General features: G+C 34.3%; 1 protein-coding gene across 2 annotated transcripts in view; it reads right to left on the bottom strand.

Moving 5' to 3' along the window:
* The window catches only part of Pis (phosphatidylinositol synthase), a 63,729-nt gene that overhangs the window by 37,899 nt on the left and 3,293 nt on the right, over positions 1 to 22,537 (bottom strand). For both annotated transcript variants that reach the window (XM_081768923.1, XM_081768924.1), the window contains one exon: positions 4,498 to 4,597. In XM_081768923.1, the coding sequence (XP_081625049.1) occupies positions 4,498 to 4,549 (52 nt within the window). In that variant the 5' untranslated portion in view covers positions 4,550 to 4,597. Of the gene's footprint in view, positions 1 to 4,497; positions 4,598 to 22,537 lie in introns of those variants that run through there.

Raw genomic sequence — 22,537 nt, 5'->3', positions numbered from 1 at the left:
TTCTAGATATGTTGAATTCTCCATTTGCTTTATGTGGTACATATTTGCTTCATTTTGGAATCGATGCGCTTCTGAGATAGAGATGAGTCATGTATCTTTGAAAAGGGCTTTTGATTGTCCTTATACGAGCACACTCACAACGAAATTTATCGAAGAGATTTCTTGTAATTGTAATATGTTGGACTCTCGATTTGATTACGTAACACGTAAGCCTGATTTTGGAATCGATGCGTTTCGAAGATACAAATGAGTCATGTCTCATTGACAAGGGTTTGTGGTGGTCTTTATGCGAGCTGGCTCACAAGAAAATTTATCGAAGAGATTTCTATTAATAGTAATATGTTGGACTCTGCGTTTGCTTTACGTAGCACATAATTGCCTCTTTTGCAATCGATGCGCTTGGAAGAGTAATGTTTTATTTAAAAGAGTTGTTATGGTCTGTAAGTAAGCTGACTCATAACGAAATTTATCGAAGAGATTTCTAGTAATAGTAATATTTTGAACACTCCATTTGCTTTACGTAGCACATAATTGCCTCATTTTGGAATCGATGCACTTCGAAGATAGAGATGAGTCACGACTCGCCAGAAAGGTTTTTCTATGCACTTCTTGTGACCTGACTCATAACGAAAACGAACCGAAGTTATTTTTAGTAATATAAACCTTTCTAGTATCCTTAATTTATCATTGAGAACAGCATAATATTTAATTTTGGTGTTTGTTTGCTTCGATATTGTGAGTCATGGCTCACTAGAAGGGACTTGGATGGCCTTGCAGTTACCTATGTTCTTTTTTTTTTTTTTTTTTTAATTTTTTTTTAGCATTTTACATTTTGGTTATGAGTTATAAAAATTATAACAAAAATAAAAAAGTTTTGGTTCTAACTTTTAAGACGTTATCGGAGCATATTCTTGTCAACTCTACCCACACTTGCTCTGATCCGATTCTTCACATCATCAAGATTCGCTGGTAAAGGACTGTTTCGCAGGACTTTCCACACTATTCGCTATGGTATACCAAAATCTTCACAGTCGATTTGCTGAGGCTTCGCATATTAGTTTCTCTTACGTGCTCAATATTTACGCGCGCTTAACCGTCAAACTGGTGTACTAAGGCCTCTTACCACACCTGAAATGACACTTCAGTTTTTCTTTTCATGTAAGTTTCAATACTCTTCGTTTTACACTTTTAGCACAAGATGCAAATGAAATCAGGGAGGTCATTTGTAGTAGCCCTGTATATCAGCATTATTTAATCTTAATACACCCCAACACGGTGAAATTAAAATACCGCTAATTTTCCAGTAATTATGTGATATCTTCAAATAGAGAAAAGATAATCGAAAAGTGGAACAAGAGCTCGCTAGACAATATTGTTTTACATGGGATACCGTTATCACGACTCACTTATCTGCTTTCGATTTCCAGCCATTTAGAAAATTTGCATTTATTTTCGCGTTTCTAAACGGCTGCAAACGGAAAGCTAGTGATAACAGTACCTCATGCAAAAAACATTGTGCTGGGGAGCTCTTGTTCCACATTTCGATTTTTTTTTTTTTTTTTTTTTTTTTACCTATTTGAAGATATCAAATAATTATTGCAAAATTAGCGATATTTTAATTTCGCAGTGATTAGGCCTCTTAATAAGTGGCGTGATTATCATACAGCACAAAGTTTTAGGTTTACAAAAAAATTAGTTTTTCCTCGATTTTCTGTAAAACTAGGCATGAAGATTTACACCCTCATTCTGTTCAGCTGCATGAGATCTATCCATTGGTATATGCAGTGACATATTCAGGCATGTGTAGCTTCACAGGATGACAAAATACAGCTAGTAGCAAAAAGATGTTAATATTTTATATTATGAAACTTATGTGAAATTTTTCTGTTTCTGTCATATTTTTGACTGAATAAAATAGAACTTTCTATGATCAGTTTTCCATGAGCATTTTTCACATTAAATTTCTGCGTCTTTACCATATATTGTCTTCTGAATATTTATATACAGGGTGTTTCAAAACAACACCGACAACGTTTGGAATGTGATTCCTGGCACCAAGATCAGACAAAAAGTATAAACCAACTTGGGTGCACAAATGCTTCCTTTCGGAGTTATAGGCTGCCGAAAGTATGAAAAAGTGAACTTTAAAGGTCCATATTTCCAAACCTATGCAACCCACCGTAGTCGGGTCAAGACTTCACTTAGGAACTGAGTATGTGCCCTATCCAAATATCCATGTTTTAGAATCCTAAAATACATACGCAACAATTTTTCTAGACGTAGTTGGTGAGTAATTCAAATTATATGCCCGTAGCCAAACTCCCTCTAGAAAAATTGTTGCGTGAGTATTTTAGGATTCTGAAACATGGACTTTTGGACAGGGCACATGTTAGTTCCTAAGTGATGTCTTGACCCGACTACGGTATGTCCCATAATTTTGGAGCTCTGGACCTTTAAAGTTCATTTTTTTCATGTTTTCGGCAGTCTGTAACTCCGAAAGGAAGCATTTGTGCACCAAAGTTGGGCTACACTTTTTGTCTTATCTTGGTGTCAGGAATCACCTCCCAAACGTTGTCATTGTTGTTTTGAAACACCCTATATATATATATAAACTTGAACATTAGTTTTATGTGTTTAAATACTTCGGTAAGTATAACAATGAAGTAAATAATCCCAGAACTTATTGCTGATAGTCTGTAAACAAGCGGTGATGCTGAAGGCTAGCTGATTGACAACACGACAAATGCACAGGGGCGTTATAGATCCTAAATACGTGCCTGGATATAAGTCTCATCTCTGAACTGTTTTCTTTTCGTTAAACGCTAATATTGTAGACTTTCCATTTAAAGTACAAGTTCCACACAATCTTATAAACATGACATATTCAATGGGATTCAGAAACAACATCTGGACAAAAAGAACACATTTTTACATTTCAATGTCTCCACGTGTAGCAGCAAATTATAATATTTGCTTACTTATGGTAACCTTAGAGATAAATCAATAACTAAAATATTTGTAACTTTGTGCGAAGGACACTTTCTAACTAAAAACAGTAATTACCTTTTCCAGTGTCCTATCTTTTGTATGCAGTTGTTGAATTTTTGGTGACCTGGGCTGCCACCTTCTTCCGAACTTGCTAGCTAGGAATGGATTAGGGTTTGGTAAGTTTTCAGGTTTGTTATGAGAGACAAGGTTATTAACGATAAAAATCTTATTCTAAATGTTAATCAATGATTCTCTTTCCTTTACCGCTTTTCCATCCTTCTCCTGTTACTATTTCGAACATGTAATGAAAAGCTCACCAACCATAATCTGCGTACATACTAACTGTAGTATGTATTTAATATATCAAGGTTTGAATACTTCGTGGTTCATAACATTCAAGAAAATTTTAATTCGAATAACAACCGAACTTATATTCAAAGGTAGCTTATAGAAAAGAGTTTAACTAGTTTGGTTTAAGCTGTGAAAGTATGTGTGGTTTAGGTGATCTGGTTACCACATACTTCGCAGTTGATATACAGAAATGTGAATTGATTAATTGATTTCAGTTTAACATTCCATTTATGCACCGATTGTATTTCTTTGGGATAGGGTCCAACATCTCAATATGGGATCGAAACTGCATGAGCTCTAATCGCGAATTGAATAACGGAATAAGGCACGTGTGCTAACCATATAAACAAAAACGAGCTCAGTAATGAGAAGTAGATAGTATAAATTATATATATATATAACGTTAGTTAGTATATTTCGGCTAATGTAGCTTTGCTAATCTTCAGGAAAAAGAAAGAACGAAAGAAAAAAATGAACAATACAAGGTAAAACTACACTACAGGTATACATTTTAGGATGTATATCTTTCAATTCCAGCATTTCTCTTCAGTTACGGAGATATTTCAAAACCATATAGTGATGCTCTGTCAAGCCCAGAAACATAATAAGAATGGATTTTACTTACATGAGAAAAGTAGGTAGAGGAGGATTCATGAACTAAGAAAAAAAAAACATAAGTCTTCGAAAGTGTCTTTTGCTCAAATTGTGATGGTGCCTAAACAAACGAAACTTCTAGTAAACAGGTTATCCTATTTTTTGCTTGACTAATATTTTGAATTTCTCTGACAGAGGAAAACTTAAGACTTCATTGAATTTATGCACTTCACTGTGAAACCAAATCATTACAGATTTACAAAAGCACAAGCTAAATAACAGACCTAAAATACATCTCGAAGCTAATTTAATTTTTTTCAACCTGAAGATTGTATACGGTTATGGTCTACAATATATAGACTACTGTTGTGATATATTGTAATGAACAGACTAATGTATGGCTTTATTACCATTATTGCCTTTTCTGTGTGTTATTTTTAATCGATACAATAATAATGATAATAATAAGTCAATTATCCAATACTTAAGATTTATTTTTTTTTAAAAAAATTAAAATTTCTAACGCCTATATAAATTTTATAACGGAATAATTCTTATCCTTACCTATTATATTGGGAACAAAAATGAAAATATTTTCATCACTTTGAAGAGTCATTGGGTTTCCCTTTAGATAGGGCACAATGCTGTCTCACAGAACACAACTCTGCAAGAAATAATACATTTTCTATTAGCAAAAGAAATACAGTTATTCTATCAAGGAACGCCCATGAACCATGGTCAAAACATGAGAAACTGATTCTTAAAAAGATGAAAAATATAACATTACATAAAAATATATTTTATAAGTACTTTTTAGTATATATTCATCACATTGGAAACTGATCACCAACTGGTGACCTACCGCAGGCGTCGAGATCAAACAAGATACATTCAATGCGAATGTTGATGAAATTGTTACACAACATTAATAAACTATCTTTAGAAATGACTGATATATTTGGCATTGCTTATTTTACTACTCCTATATTCTTTAGAAAGGGAACGACAATACTGTGAGTCACTTTGATAAGCAATGCCAAAAAAGGGAGAACTTACACCAATACAAAATAAGATAATTCATAATAGTAATTATACACAAATAAGATAATTTATACTCATAACCAATGACAGATAACAGGTAGGTCACCTATTGTGATAGATGCGGATCGGAAGGTCACCTGTTGCGAGAATTACCAAAATAGATATATTCTTCTATGTTTCCATTTAGTATGAGAAGACATCATTCAATATCTTATTTACATTAAGGTTTATTTACTTTCACAACTCTCAAAATATTTCATAAATTCTCAAAATTCATTTTCTCTTTAACTTTCTTAAAATCTAAGTTAAATATTACATAAATCTTTTCAAACTCATGATACTACAGATTTCAATTCTGGGAAATTTGTTGATTTTGACCGCTTCTGGAAAATATATGCTAACAAAGGCCAAACGGGTTCGTTGAGTTGATATTGAGTTTAACGTTCTTTTCAGCAGCGAGGCTATATGAGATGGAACCTACTGATAAACGTGGAATACGAACCACATGAGCTCCTGCCGGGAATCGAACCCGTGTCTCCCACATGAAAGGCGCGTATGCTAACCGCTTCGCCACGAAGGGTTCGTGTTGCAAACAGTTAACATAGTAATAATAATAACTACGCAAGGCCTTATCTCTTCGCGGGGCTCGTAGATCAACCATCATTAGAAGGGTGACTGCATGATGATCGTAAGTCCACAACCAAGGTCCGTCATTGGTTTCCCTACTTAGAAAATGTTGAAAAGAGTGGAGCAGAATAGATTTTTCGAGTGTTTTCTGAACCAAGTGATTTATCTGCTTCTATTGTTGTTGCGTATTAGGTATTTAATGATAGAACCATCTGCTTCGTCTTATCTAAGTGTCATAACAATATTACGATGTTAGCAATACCCGTTGCTCTCACGCTCATATTTAAATACGTAAATCCAACATCACAGCAACAACCACCACATGAAACTTTGCCAATTTATTCTGCATGTGTACTTTACAGGGTGGAAAAAAATCATGATTTTTTTTAAAAATATTTTTGTTGATTTTTTTATTTAAATCGATTTTTTTGATTTAAATCAAATCTTTCTCCTTGTAAATTACAAGTCGCGAACTGAAGAAAAAGCATTAGGAATTAGTATTAATTGCTAATTATGCCATTTAAGTGAAAGTATTAGGGTTGAATTTTGAATTAATTCCCAGTTGTTAACCTACATCAATCCCAAACAATGTTTCTTAACCTTTAACAATTATGGCTTTTTTAAAAGGAAAATTATAGACTTTCAGTCAAGCAGCTACATCATCATCCCTGTTTATCCTAGGATCATGGTTCATACCTCATTCTCTTCAGAATATAACAGCCTTTGAAACGGTAACATTCACATTTCCCTATCGTGTCCCTCAAGCGGGAAATTTTGAGAGAAAATGAGATTTTTCCTGATTTTTTTTTCTTCAAATTTTGATCCCCTCTGGACTCCCTTGTGTTAACGCACATATCTCAAAATCAACTGGGAAATACTAAGGGGTGTACTAAATGTGTGTATAAAATTTCAAGCTATCTTGAATAGTAAGGGCGGCGAAAATATTTAACAATGAGCTAAAACATCTCCACAAAGTCCCAGATAACCCGCATGTAATATAAAAATTTCCTCAGACATCTCTATTTATCTTAGGGTCGTGATTTGTACATTATTCTCTTCAGAATAAAAACGATTTTTAATCGTACCATTTAAATGTCTCCATCGTGTATCTGGGGCGGAAAAATCACGAAAGGGATTTTCTGTTAAAAATATCCGTTTTTACTTTTTACCCCTCTGGACCAACCCCCTGTTTTAGGGTAGAGATCTGAAACACTGAAAAATATTAAGGGTGCATTGAATAAATGTGCAAAATTTCCATCTTCTACGTGCAAAAGTAAGCCCGTGAAAAATAAAACACCCCAGATTCTCGTATAAAAGAGGATCTCAGGTAAAAGTTTCCTGAGACATCCCTATTTATCCTAGGAGCATAGTACGTACATCATTCTCTTCAGAATAGAACAGCCTTTCAAACGGTACCATTCATATGTCTCCATCTGAATCGCAAAAAAAGCTAGTTTGTTAAATCTTTTTTTTTTTTTTTTTTTTTTGCGCATTTTCCCCTCTGGACCCCCTGTTTTCACGCAGAGATCTGAAAACATCTGAAAAATACTAAGGGGTGCAGTGAACGAGTGTACAAAATTTCAGTCTTTTGAATGCAAAATGTAAGCCTGCCAAAAAATAAGAATAATAGGCATAACAAAAAATATCTTTTTAAATTTATGATGTCATCACACATTATGACTCGATGCAGAAAGGCGTAAAAGCAATGAAGATTCGATTTTTAATAGAATAAAAATAGGTAATTTAAAAGGATAAGCATTAAGGAAAAAGTATACCAACGTTTATCAAAATGTCACTTTTTCTCACAAAAGTTACTGATATTTGGTAGGGGCATATTTTTTTTAAAAAAATGGAACTAGCTTGAAGCACAGAATACACAAATTTCGCCTCAAGTTATAAATCTTAAAAAAAAAAAAAAAAAAAAAAAAAAAAAAAAAAAAAAAAACGGAGAGGGGATAGGAACCCTCTAAATACGTCCTATTATATGGGAACAAACAAGCAGACGCGCACGCGAAAGAATTTTCATCTTAAATGTCGATGGTGATTTCCCCGTTGCAATAGCTAGATTTAAAAACCCAAACTCATTGCTACGAAGAGAAGAAAGCAGGATTGCTCCGTTACCCGTTCAAAACGGGATTTTCCCTAATCATCTTGTGCATGACACTTGTTTTCATACTATGCTGTACATACTGTACATCTGAGTCTCATTGTATTATGATTATTAACTTCCGTAACCGAAATAACAGAACAGAAACGGGATTTTACTTACTTTCACTTTAAATTATTTTATTTCGGAATTTAATTTAAATCAACTATTTTTATTTAAAAAATCAAGTGATTTAAATCAGAATGATTTAAATCAATCCACCCTGATACTTTATAACAGAACTATCTTAATTTCAGTGTATATCAATTACACAGCTCATTTACAATTCAATATTTAGACAGCTTAAAAATATTCTTCGAAAAAACTGCCATTATGAAAAATCAAAGATCACTTCTTTTTCTGTGTATTTCCTATCTAGGCATACTCATCTACAAAACCCTTCAGCAAACTCATATCAGCATTATATCAATTCAGATCAATTCCGAACAAATGCCATAAGAGGAAAAATGAAATAATCAAGAATATGTCACAGCCTTTTCTGATGATTAAACTACAGTTCTCTTTTCTACGCTGGTCAAACGACATTTAGTTTATCCTCAATGTTACCCATCTAAGTATTTGCAAAGATGAGAAGGTTTGATTTCGACTATCTGTAAATTAGCACGTCTAAATTACAAAAAGTAAATGAGGAGTGTGAACGGCAAACTAAGATACACATTTATGGCATGAAATATTTTTATATTGCAGACAAGATTTTTACAACATACATGATTAATAAAATCCAAAATAATATTGCATTGAGAAATACGAGAAGCATATAACGATAAATTTGCTTACGCATGTTTCGGAAATCTCGACAAAGATAATCTACAGAAGATTGGAATCCAATATAGAATACGTACTAGTAGATGATCAGTTTGGTTTCAGAAAGAATTCAAAATTCTGTAGAGATCAGAGATAAACTATAAAGGAAAAGGAATACATACTTAAAGAACAGTATGCGTACCTGAGGTAGAAGGAGAGGAGTAACATTTCAAAAAAGGCGTGAGGCCAGGATGCTCATTGTCATTCTGTTTAGTTTTTACATTTAAAAAAATAAAAGCAATCTTGAGCACTCACAGTCCAGGAATAACTGTTCACAGACTTTACAGACAGAATATACACCCGCTTACATGTGCGAACAATATCGTGATGTTGGGAGACAGTAAAAAAAAGGAATACAAGAAATGCTTAGCAGCAAATTCAACATGAAGATCAACAAGAATAAAAGAAGAGTTATGAGATGCGGTAGAAAAGAAAAATCAAGATCAATCTAGCAAATCACCTGATGGCAGAGGAGCAGGAGTTATGTTACTTAGCTAACGAAATAATGAGCAATAATAGGTGAAAACAAATGTAAAATTAAGAATAGCTCGTGCGAAGAAGGATTTGAAGAAAAACAGAAACTTCTAACCGGGAACATCGGCATAAAGTTCACGAAAAGGCTGATAAGGCATAAGCGTGGTGTGTGACATTATGTGGATGTGAGGCATGGACACTAAAGAAGAGGAAAAATAGAGAGTGGAATCCTCGGCAATGTGATATTATAAAAGGATGCTGAAAATTAGATGAGTGGATAAGGTGCCAGATAAAAGGATACTGGAAACGGTAGAAGAAGAAAGGAATATGTTGAAGATCATTTCGAAAAGAAGAGATACGAGACGTGAAGGAATCACCTAATAGCTAATGGAGGGAATGGCAGAAGGGAAAATGCTTAGAGGAAGGTCGCGATTGAAATATACAGATCAAATAATACAAGATACAGGGAAGAAAAAGTACATCTAGCTCAGGATAGGGGCAAGAGTGGAAAGCTGCATCAAACTAATCGAAAGATTCTTGGCCTGAGAAGCATTAAAAATTATTAAAATCATACATGATCTATGTTTCTTTTTAATAATACCACCATTTTCTTTAACTTAATCAATTTTCAATGGAACTGACGGTGAAAAACATAAAGAGGTTTCATTGTTCTTTGCTTATACATACAATCCAAATTATTGTTTGTTATACCAGAAATGAAGTTCTTATCCTTTAATGCTCCTAAACATATTCTTAAGGTAATGTATGTCATAGCATTACGGTACTTTTTCTTCAGTTTAAAAGGAAAGTTTAAAATAATAATTAACGTCAAGGTAAAACACTTTATTAGGCATCAAACTGTTGTACTGCAAAGCTATGAAGGTTACACTAAGAAGTTTTACTGCGCCTTCATACTTTCTATTTATGTTTACTCTCTTTACCTATCCTGCTCGAAAGATGGTTTAAGATGTCATATTCTCACTTGCATATAGTGCAGAAAAATACTTCGTTGGATTGGATAAGATTAGATTTTAGTTTAGCGTCTCTTTTCAGCAGTGACTCTATATGAGACATGGACCTACAGCTTAACGTAGGACATGAGCTCCCGCCGGGAATCGAACTCAGGTCTCCTGCGCCAAAGGCGCGTACGCTATCTACGTAGTCACGCGGGAGCTCTGATACATGTTTCGAGATATTCTTTAAGGTATATTGGTGTTTTCTTAACAATTATATAGTCTATTTGTTTTCTTTGTAAGAAAATGAACTTAAAGTAACTTAGAATAGTAATATAATTTACCTATTGAAGCGTTGTATTTAACCCACTGCTATACTTCGTTTCCTAGCCATATTGGGAACGAGATCCAATTAGTACAAACAAAAATTTATTTGCTTTTAGTATGGTTTTTACAATCAACAATGTGAACTATAGGGCACAGTCAACATCAATTCAAGAGGCAAAGAAAAAATCTTCCCTTGATAATCTCAGATGTTATTGAATTGAACAGGAATGATGTCAAAATTCTGGACAAAATAAGAGTCCTTCATATTTTCGTTTTGTCCCCCCCCCCCCCAAATCCTGGTCTAAGTTACAGGCCGTCAAAGATGGCCCCTCGATTGCCATTTCTCACATGTTAATTTCGGCAAAATAATAAAATGCTTTATCTCTGAAGCAGTTCAAGATATGTTGTTGCTTTTTGTTTTATTTGAAAGAAAACAATTCACTGAAATAAAATAATATCCAAGCAAGTGTCCAAGTTCTCGTTAAAACCTTCTAATTGTTTTTTAATAATAATAAAAATTTCTTTTCAAAAATGCCAATTCCAAAAATTTTGATTCTGTGGCTGTTGTTCACTACTACATGACCTGAAAAGAAGAACTTCCACTTTTGAGACGAACTGAATTTATAACAGTTTAAAATTTTGCCATATATTAAACCAGTTTCCGTTACCACATTCTCACATATTGGTCCCATAAAATCAAAATCTGGTCTTACTTGACTTGAAATTTTAATTCTGCATAAAGATAAGTAACAGACACAGCTTTTAAACATATAAAACTCCCAAAATATATGTGCAATTCCAAAAATATTACCAGTTCCAAAGCATACTACTTCTATGCACTATGCTTAGAACTGAAATTAGCAATACAATGAACTGAAAATGTGTTCAACTGCATCAGTATCTTCCTTTGATACTGACTGAAGCTTTCGTGTTGAACCAATAGGAACTGAGTCACCCACAATATTTACATCGCGAATTGTAAGTGAGCACTAATAGTGGTTTTGCTGTCTTTCAGATGGAAATCTATACCCAGCAGCCGGTCCATGTGGTACCATAAAGTTCATGACGATTTAATTTAACTCACAATTGATTTCTACAGCCTCTGTAAGCCACCAGTCATAGTCGTACACACAGGCCACAAATCTTTCTCTTTTTAGGTTGTGAATTAGAATATTCTTCTACTGTTTCTGAGATCTTGGTTGGACAAATGAAATTTCTTCTTTCTTGCACTTTGCAGTTCGTGCAATATAATTCGCCCATCACTTTAAGTTCAGACATGTGACTTCTGAATTCCTTTCACAGGGTAGCTGGTTGGACCATTCTTCTAATTTCTACAGGTGGAATTCTTCAACTTCCTCTTTGGGCAACAGCTTTTGTTCCGAAATACTGACGCTATCCTTGAACAGGACATGAACTCTGAACCAGGTTGTTATCAACTGCTTCTTTAGGGACTATTCCAGGAGCCAGTACCCAAGGGAGACGGTAGGTAGCAAATTAATTTAAAACAAAGATATAATAATTCACGTGTTATAAAATAAATGTTTCAAAATGTCATATATGACAAAAATATCTTCCAGTGTAAAATAAATGGTTTTATTTTTGAAGTTCACTTCCGATACTTTGTGAGTTCAATTACGGGAATTTCCCGAGCACTTGTTGCATGACTATTCTTTCCTGAAGATTAATTTAAAACAATTAACAAAGATATAATTCATATTTTATAAAGTAAATGTTTCAAAATTTCTTAAATGAAATTAAATACCTTCCAACGCAAAATAAATAGTTTTATTGTCGAAGTATTCACTTCTGGTGCTTTGTGCGTTCAATTACGGGAATTTCCCGATCACTTTCGGATTGATATGGAATAAGATTAGAAATAGGCTTGGGGTGGAAAAAGCTGTGAAATTGGTTAATGTAAATAGATTTTTAAGACAAGGAAGTAAGGGGGATATGGAGTGATGATTTTCTCACATCGTGCAACACTGAACTTAGTTACTGTGGAAAATCATTTATTATCAGGAAGAAAGATTCTACGAAGTAATGATCCTTTCACATTGTGCAACATTGAACTTAGTGACTGTAGATTAGAAAATCCTTTCAAACTAAATTAGAAAATATCGTTTATCTTTTAGTTTTTCGATGTTTTGTAATCTGTTCATCTCCAATGACATTTGTGTGGACTGGAAGACCTATTTCCTACTAATATAGTATTTCCTACTAGGATTAATATTTCCTACTAATTTATATATTCTAGGTCACTATGTTCTCAAATTTCAATATTGCGTTTTATTTCACAGTATTTTCTAAAATATGAAATTGCATATTTTACTTCTGATAGGCTATAAGCATAATCCATACATTAATCTGTTCTATAATTATCTCAAGCTAAGCTAAGTTTTTTTATGCATTCAGTCCATTCAGAATTTCATACAGGGCTTAGAAAAGACTTAGTAATTACATGATGAATGTTGATATATACCTTAACGTGAAATCATCTAATTCGCCCAAGAAAAGTCCAAAATCTCGTAAAACTCACTTTCAATTTGATAGCATTAGTTATACCAATAATATACTAGCAAAAAGCTTAAAAATCCAGGTGTGCTTTTTCAGGTAGTCCAACCCGAAAAATCCCAACGGTTTTTTTTTCGGGCTTGGCCCAATTGGGCAAACTTTGGGTCCGAATTTTTTTCCCTTTTTTTTCAAAACCATTACGAAAAATTCCAGAACCAAAGTAGTGTGATCTACTTTTCTACTTTTCAAGATAGATAGTACTCTTAGAGATAAATTCCTGTAAAATTTGCAAACATTTCGCGATTGATGTTTGTGAGAGAAAACAATTTAAAAAATGCAATCAAGACGAAAGTTAAAATATGAACATCAAACATGTTAAACTCAAAAGTGAAAGTTCTCCTTTTCAGGATATGTAGTACTATATGATACTGATAGCTAAAAAATAAATAAATAAATAAATAAACAATAAAATAAAATAAATTAAAAAAAGATTCATACTTTTATTTATTTATTTGATTTCTTTTTTTAAAAAAATTACAGCACAAGAACAAATTTCTAAATGAAGAGTATCGTTTAATCAGTAAATTATTACCTTAGAAACAATATTAAAAAAAAAAAAAAAAAAATATCTTGAACCGTTCCTGAGGTAACATTTTAATATTTTTGCGAAAACCACACGTAAGAAATGGAGCGCAACGTATCATCTTTGGCAGCCTGTATCTCGTCATTCATTATTTTTCTGGAAACACACACACACACAAAAAAAAAAAAGAAAGAAAGAAAGAAAGAAAGAAAGAAAGAAGAAAGGGAAAAAGAAAACAAAAGGTTTCTTACTTTGTCCTGAGTTTAACATCTGTTAAATTGAATAACATCTGAGATCATCAACGTAACTCCCGCTCTGAACTGATATAGACTATGTCTTTAACATTTTATGATATTCAATTGTCTAATTTATTATCCTTACTTGATTTTTGATGTTTGAGTTCGTTTTTTAGATTGCTAACGTTTTATGTTCCTATTTTTACAACATGCAAAAAATGAAATCTTTAAGTTTTACGTCCCACGTTTATGCCGGTTAGGCTAAAGGAGACAGTGATGATGAGTAATGAATGAAATGGTGGAATGAAGAAAGTGGGAGAAAACGAGAGAACCCCGAGAAAACCCACGCATACGGTGTTTGTCCACCACAAAATTCACTTGGCGGGTGTTGGGATCGAACCTTTTACGACATGGAGTTGCTGTAATCATTAACAGAAATAACTTAGTGTACTTTGTTTGAATTAGTCGATTTTTTAAATATATATATATATATATATATATATATATATATATATATATATATATATATATATATATATTCTTTATACACAAATTACAAATATACGAGCTCTTTTCAGAATACTACAGAATGGAAAGTTCCCTTTGCGTATGCACGGACATCAATGGTCTGATGAATGAATTAGAAATTCAACATGATCCATCCGATTGGCGTATTTTCATAGATTCGTCTAAGTACACTCTGAAAGCAGTTTTACTTCATAATGGAAATAAACTGCTGTCTATTGCTGTGGCACACTCTGTTTTGATGAAAGAGACTTACGAGAATCTCGCACTCATTTTAAATCGTATTAACTACAAAGAATATGGTTGGCAAATTTGCGGAGATTTGAAAGTTATTGCAATATTACTTGGTCTGCAAGGTGGATTTATAAAGTACTGTCGTTTTTTGTGTCTTCGGGACTCAAGAGGCACAGGAAAACATTTTTCACAAAAAGAGTCGCCCCCCAGAGAGACATTTAAGCCCCGTACCAACAGTGTCAAGTATGAGCCTCTGATCGATCCAGCCAAGGTGCTGCTTCCACCTCTTCATATTAAGTTGGGCCTCATGAAGAATTTCGTAAAAGCTATGGACAAAGAAGGTGAAGGATTTAAGTATTTTAGACAGTGTTTTCCAAAACTAAGGGATAGTAAATTAAAAGAAGGAGTTTCCACAGGACCTGATATTCGCAAACTTGTCCATGACGAATTGTTTGAACGGAGTTTAAACGACAAAGATTTAAATGGCTGGAGTGCTTTTGTGCAAGTTTTAAAAGATTTTTTGGGAAAAATTAAAGCTCGAACTTACGAGGCTCTGGTGTAGCAACTTCTGATCGCATATGAAGCTCTGGGATGTCGCATGTCTTTGAAAATCCACTTTCTGCACTCCCACCTCAACTTCTTTCCAGAAATTCTTGCAGATGTAAGCGACGAAATGGGAGAACGGTTTCACCAGGATATAAGAACGATGGAAACTGGATATTGGTCGGTGTAAAGAGAGGACCCAACATTTCATAAAAGAAAAAAGTAAAGCAGATGGTGTTATTTGCAGCTCTAAACATTAGACTTTATAAATTACCCTGTGTATGTAAATGCTAATAGGCCTACACTAACAGAACATAGTTTTTTAGTGCTAACACACAAAAAGAATATATCGTTTTTTAACTGGTCTGATTCAGTAAATTAATTTTAAGAATTTTTAAAACTGAATGTCGTTCTTGACCAACTGTCGAAATTAAGTTTATTCCCTTTCGGCACGCAAACAGCTCATTGCCCGGTATACTTCATGATAGCTCATTTCCCTATTATGGTAAATCTGGCAACTATGCGTTACACAAAAATGCGAGCTAATGTAGTAAAATGTATATCATATTCATATTCAGGGACCTAAAATTAGTCAGAATCAGTGAGTTTTGTTTCTGTAACTTTTCAAAAGTTTAAAAACGTCGGCCGTCGGCCTGTCTTATTATTATTATTCCAATATTCCACTTGTTAATAACGGGATGGATTCAATGGATTTTGTACTGTTTATTGGCTCATCATGAATATCTACAAACTAATACTTTCCTGTTGAACCAACAGGAACTGGACGCCTATAACCTTTAAAATATCGCGAACTGGTAGTGAGCATTATTGACGATGTTGCTCTCTTGCAGGTGAAAATTTATATCCAGTGGTCAGTCCATGTAGTACATAAAATTCACGATTTAATTTAACTAGGCCATGACCACTTTTAAGAGCCATGACCATGTTTATTCCCAACTTTTTTGTAGTCATTCATTTTTGGATATGCAATTAGTCAGAGCATTTCACTCTCGTGTGACCACTGTTAGAAAACATTTCAAACTCAGTCCTTTCCACAAAACATCCTACAACTAATATCAAACAGTAGGATCTTCACAAAAGCTTACAGGTATTGTTAGACAACAAATTTGGTGAACTGGTATCTTTGTTTGCCTGTTGACAACCGAACTGTGAATTCATGTATCCCCTCTATATATTAGACCAAACAACAGAATTATCTGAATTGTTCCAGAAGGTTATGTTGTATTCTTGAATTATCTGGATACTTCAAAATGATCCAGAATACCTTTCATGATTTGAAAGGATCTTTGTAAAGAGAATCCAGTTCTTACTTTGTTTAATTTATCATTTTTATTCCATCACATTGAGCACATTGATCCAAGAGTGGATTTTTTACAAAGACAGTTATGAAAAATTCTAGAACAAAAGTGGTGTGTTCTCCTTTTGATGATATGTAATAAATATCCCCTTAGATATACAATTCCTGTACAGTTCTCAGAATTTTTGGCATTGGTATTTTGAGACAAAAATTAAGAAAAAAAAAACTGCAATCAATAAATTAGCGTGTTTATAAAATCAGTTAAACTCGAAAGTGGAAGCTCTCCTTTTCAGAGAATGTAGTACTTAGCCCAGTCAATAAAGGAAGAAAGAAAAAAAAAAATAATAAAAACCAGAAAGTCTTTTCTTTGGGCTTATTAGTAAAAAGCCGAAAATTTGCTACTTCTTATAAGATCATAAAGGGAGTATTTTCTCAAAAGTCTCTCCCCCTTTCCCCACTGCCATAACATAATAATTCGTATTCCTGCATAGAAGTGCCAATATCCCGATTGAACCAGCTATCAATATTATAGATACGATAGATAGATTCCTCACATTACGTTCTTTAATTTGTGTCATTATGTATTTTTAGCCAAAGTAAGTATATTTGGCGCTATAGAAATAAATTTCTAAAAATATAGATTTTTGATGTAATGTTCAGCATTTTTGTTATTACTAATGAAAACATCGTGACTGCAACAAAATGTGTCAAAAATTTTAGCCTGTTTTCTTAGCTTTGGAATGATATACATATTGATGGGTTTGTAGGAATGTAAACGGTCTCCAGACAGTACTTAAAAGTTAAACTGAAGGTGTGAGTGAGTCATCTTGCAGACCAGTCAGCTGCGCGTCATCTTGAGTACCCAGACATACTTAGGCACTTCCCTCACATACAATGAACAATATACTGAGTAACGAGAATGAAGTATCCAGATATCCATTTTGAAGTATCCAGATAATTCAAGAATACAACATAACCTTCTGGAACAATTCAGATAATTCTGTTGTTTGGTCTAATATATAGAGGGGATACATGAATTCACAGTTCGGTTGTCAACAGGCAAACAAAGATACCAGTTCACCAAATTTGTTGTCTAACAATACCTGTAAGCTTTTGTGAAGATCCTACTGTTTGATATTAGTTGTAGGATGTTTTGTGGAAAGGACTGAGTTTGAAATGTTTTCTAACAGTGGTCACACGAGAGTGAAATGCTCTGACTAATTGCATATCCAAAAATGAATGACTACAAAAAAGTTGGGAATAAACATGGTCATGGCTCTTAAAAGTGGTCATGGCCTAGTTAAATTAAATCGTGAATTTTATGTACTACATGGACTGACCACTGGATATAAATTTTCACCTGCAAGAGAGCAACATCGTCAATAATGCTCACTACCAGTTCGCGATATTTTAAAGGTTATAGGCGCCCAGTTCCTGTTGGTTCAACAGGAAAGTATTAGTTTGTAGATATTCATGATGAGCCAATAAACAGTACAAAAGTCCATTGAATCCATCCCGTTATTAACAAGTGGAATATTGGAATAATAATAATAAGACAGGCCGACGGCCGACGTTTTTAAACTTTTGAAAAGTTACAGAAACAAAACTCACTGATTCTGACTAATTTTAGGTCCCTGAATATGAATATGATATACATTTTACTACATTAGCTCGCATTTTTGTGTAACGTATAGTTGCCAGATTTACCATAATAGGAAAAATGAGCTATCATGAAGTAACAGTTATACCGGCCAATGAGTTGTTTGCGTGCCGAAAGGGAATAAACTTCATTTCGACAGTTGGTCAAGAACGACATTTAGTTTTAAAAATTCTTAAAATTAGTTTACTGAATCAAACCAGTTAAAAAACGATATATTCTGTTTGTGTATTAGCACTAAAAAACTATATATATTCTGTTAGTGTAGGCCTATTAGCATTTACATACACAGAGTAATTTATAAAGTCTAATGTTTAGAGCTGCAAATAACATCATCTGCTTTACTTTTTTCTTTTATGAAATGTTGGGTCCTCTCTTTACACCGACCAATATCGAGTTTCCATCGTTCTTATATCCTGGTGAAACCGTTCTCCCATTTCGTCGCTTACATCTGCAAGAATTTCTGGAAAGAAGTTGAGGTGGGAGTGCAGAAAGTGGATTTTCAAAGACATGCGACATCCCAGAGCTTCATATGCGATCAGAAGTTGCTACACCAGAGCCTCGTAAGTTCGAGCTTTAGTTTTTCCCAAAAAATCTTTTACAACTTGCACAAAAGCACTCCAGCCATTTAAATCTTTGTCGTTTAAACTCCGTTCAAACAATTCGTCATGGACAAGTTTGCGAATATCAGGTCCTGTGGAAACTCCTTCTTTTAATTTACTATCCCTTAGTTTTGGAAAACACTGTCTAAAATACTTAAATCCTTCACCTTCTTTGTCCATAGCTTTTACGAAATTCTTCATGAGGCCCAACTTAATATGAAGAGGTGGAAGCAGCACCTTGGCTGGATCGATCAGAGGCTCATACTTGACACTGTTGGTACCGGGCTTAAATGTCTCTCTGGAGGGCGACTCTTTTTGTGGAAAATGTTTTCCTGTGCCCCTTGAGTCCCAAAGACACAAAAAACGACAGTACTTTGTAAATCCTCCTTGCAGACCAAGTAATATTGCAATAACTTTCAAATCTCCGCAAATTTGCCAACCATATTCTTTGTAGTTAATACGATTTAAAATGATTGCGAGATTCTCGTAAGTCTCTTTCATCGAAACAGAGTGTGCCACAGCAATAGACGGCAGCTTATTTCCATTATGAAGTAAAACTGCTTTCAGAGTGTACTTAGACGAATCTACGAAAATACGCCAATCGGATGGATCATGTTGAATTTCTAATTCATTCATCAGACCATTGATGTCCGTGCATACGCAAAGGGATTTTTCCATTCTGTAATATTCAGAAAAGAGCTCGTTCCTTTTCCTGTAGTGAGTGTAAATAGTTCCATGAGCCAGTAAATTGCACTCTTTGAGTCTGGCACCCAAAAGTTGAGCTTTCTCTTTCGAAAGTTGTAACTCTCTCACTAAATCATTCAAGTCATGTTGTAGGATGAAGTGAGGCTCATCTTTTACGTGGAAGGAACTGTCTCTCGGATCTTCATCGGCAGATATTGAGTTGGTGTCCTCATCGCTTCCTGCAGACGCTGTAATATCGATAGTTTCCCAATTTTTCGGAGGAGTATGTACAGGTAAATTTTCTCCATAGGGCACTGGTCTGATCGCGGATTGCAAGTTTGGGTATTCGATGGCACGTTGTTTCTTCTTGTTACCTCCTGCTGTATTCGTCATACAGAAATAGCAATCATCATAATGATTCCGGGGTTCTCTTTATATTATCGGAACAGCAAAAGGCATTCTTCGTTTGGTTTCTTTAAGCCAGGTAGCCAGAGTCGCATAACACATCAAACAACACACATGAGGGGCCCAGCTTTTATCTTGATCACCGATCTTGCAGCCAAGATAAAAATAATATGCTTTCCTAACGTCATCCCGATCTAATCTGCGACTTAACCATAAATACGCCACAGATATAACAAAATCTGTCCGGTGAGTTTTTACATCCTTTGCGGGAAGAACTTGACATTTTGCACAGGAAAGCGAAACTTAGAGCAACAGCACAACTACTTATTCCATAAAATTACTAAAAGACAGGGTTGGTTTTTATTGAAAAAAAAAAAAGTTTTTTTTTTTTTTTTTTTGGTTTAAATAATTTACTCTATGTATTTAATTAGATATGAACAGAAATTAGTTTGTTTTGCCTTGGTCTTATTATGCAACAACAAGGTTATCATGGAAGGGGTCACATAAGAAAGCGGAATCCAAACCGCTTCTCGACTTACATCCAAGAGAAATTGTCCATTTGGACACGAAGCCTGGACTAATTGGTCACAAATGCGATTGCCGATTCACTCACGAAGGATTCCTGATAAAAATACGTTGCACTGATCTTTACATAAACCTACTTGTTAATATAATTGTCAAGAGTCATTTCAAAAGGACAAAAAGATAAACAGTTACACAAGGAAAAACATTATACCAGAATTATATATAAATCGGGAAACTCCGGTCTTAGCCATTGGGAAAATCCTGTTATTACTTTAAATGTATTTGTATGTAAGATTTTAAGGTCAACGTATCATAATCACTACGCTAAAACTGAGGTATTAAATTACAAATTTGGTACGTAGATATCATTCAATAAAATTAAAGTCAAATCCAAGTTGATGTTGGAAGCTACGTAGGCAATTGATAAATTTTGCCAATTTCTATCAATATATTTAAGCAACCTTGGCTTCTTTATAGAACATCAGACATTCATTCAAGTAGAAATATATAATTTGCTTTCATTTCGTATGTTTAGGCTTAACATCTTTATGAAATACCAAGATTATCACGGAGAAGACTTTCGCTTAAAGGAACACCTCGAATCGCTACTTGGTTTACACTTGAAAGATGGGTTGTGATTCGACCGAGAATTGAACACGGGACCCCTTGATTAAAAGGTGAAAAGTAGATAAACGTAATGCGGACGGTTTGATATGTGGACGGTCACCACGAAGTTCACACAATTTAAAGCATTTTTCGTTCTTTTTTCTTTTTTGGTTTAAACCTTTTTTTTTTTATTTTTATTTTTTTAAGCTGGTTTAAACCAGCCAACCCTGCTAAAAGATACTGAAAACCCAGGCAAACAGTTCTAAAAATACGGTAAAATAAAACTGAAGTTACTGACGTAAAAATTCCAAGTCAATTCTCCCGACAAAATACTTATACACTTGAGAGAACTCTTACTGCAATACATAAGAACAAGACAGCCACGTAATAACGGCGCAGTCGACGCTTTTTTCGCCCGCATCAACGTGCCGCTCATTGTTACCACATAGACCCTATTTTTTAATCAAATAGCATTGTCAGACCGGTTACTTCGATGACAACTGAAGCCGTCCCTACAAAATGGTAAAATTGGCAACAATGCATAACGCCAAAATACGAGCTAATGTAGTAAAACGGCTGTCAATCTCGGATTCAGCATCCTGAAATTAGTCAGAATGAGAGGTTTTCCTTCATGTAACTAAACTGACGTCGGCTAGTGAATAATAATAAAATGCATAATGGTGGTACTGTGAAGGTTTTCGTTCTAAAAGGACACAAAAATTTAGAGTACAGATTTCAGAAAAGTAGTCATCCACTGACTGATGAAATACCGGTAAATATTTGAAGATTAGAAAAGCACTCATCTAATTGTATTCCTAGAGGCATCAAAAAACTGTCCAATGTTTCGGATAAGTGCACAAGTTTGTAAGTGCACTTACAGTTAGTCATTCAATTTGACGGGAAAAGAAATAATTTCCTTTGGTTCCTGGGCCTACATATAAATTTTAAAGCGTTCCACTGATACCCATTGTACAAGTATGTAAAGAACCTTTTGGTCCAAAAATAAGTGTGCAGGGGAGGAGGGCGAGGTTTCTCCTGGCGTGATTCGTGCCACTTAGACCTTAGTTGATTCCCTGCGCTGTTAGGCGTAGTTTCAAAAAAAAAAAAAAAAAAAAAAAAAAAAAACTTACATGCTCATGTTGCAGGTTTTTTTTTTTTCTGCGGACTGTACATACATATTTTTATTACTAGAGGAAATGTTTCTGATTTGACATTTCTATACCTCAAAAATGGATGGCATGTGATATGAAAAATTTGCTGTTGATGTTTTAAAAAAAAAGCCACTGAGGAAGGTAGAAGTTTCCATTGAAAATGACAGCAATTTCTATATGACAAACCTACACCAAATAACTAAATATTTATAATAATGCTTAGGCAGTGGCGCGTCTACAAGGCGACTATAATCGCTAGCCTAGGGGCGCCGAGCCACTTGTAAAAGAAATAATTGGATTTTTTTTTTTCAATTCGTGCTAATGTTTTGTTTGGTTTCATTTTTGTTCACCGTTAACATTATACGGGCAAGTGAGGTAAACCACACGCTACTAACACTCTAAAGAATGTAAAAGAATATACAAAAAACTGCGGCGGTTTCGTTACCGTACTTTCCTGTTAGAAAAAACAAAAACAAAAAAAAACTCACATTACTTCTAATTTTTTATACAGGAGGCGGGGTCGCAGTGGCTCAGTGGTAAAGCATTCACCTCTGGTGCATGGGGTCCTTGGTTCAATCCTAGTTCGCGCTAAGTGAACCTTCTGGTGAACAAGCACCGTGTGCGTGGGTTT

This window comes from Thermobia domestica, chromosome 8 (genome assembly GCF_964235325.1).
Source record: "Thermobia domestica chromosome 8, izTheDome1.hap1.1, whole genome shotgun sequence".
Lineage (NCBI taxonomy): Eukaryota > Metazoa > Arthropoda > Insecta > Zygentoma > Lepismatidae > Thermobia > Thermobia domestica.
Note: the sequence above shows the minus strand (reverse complement) of the source record. Positions and strands in the feature narration are given on the sequence as shown.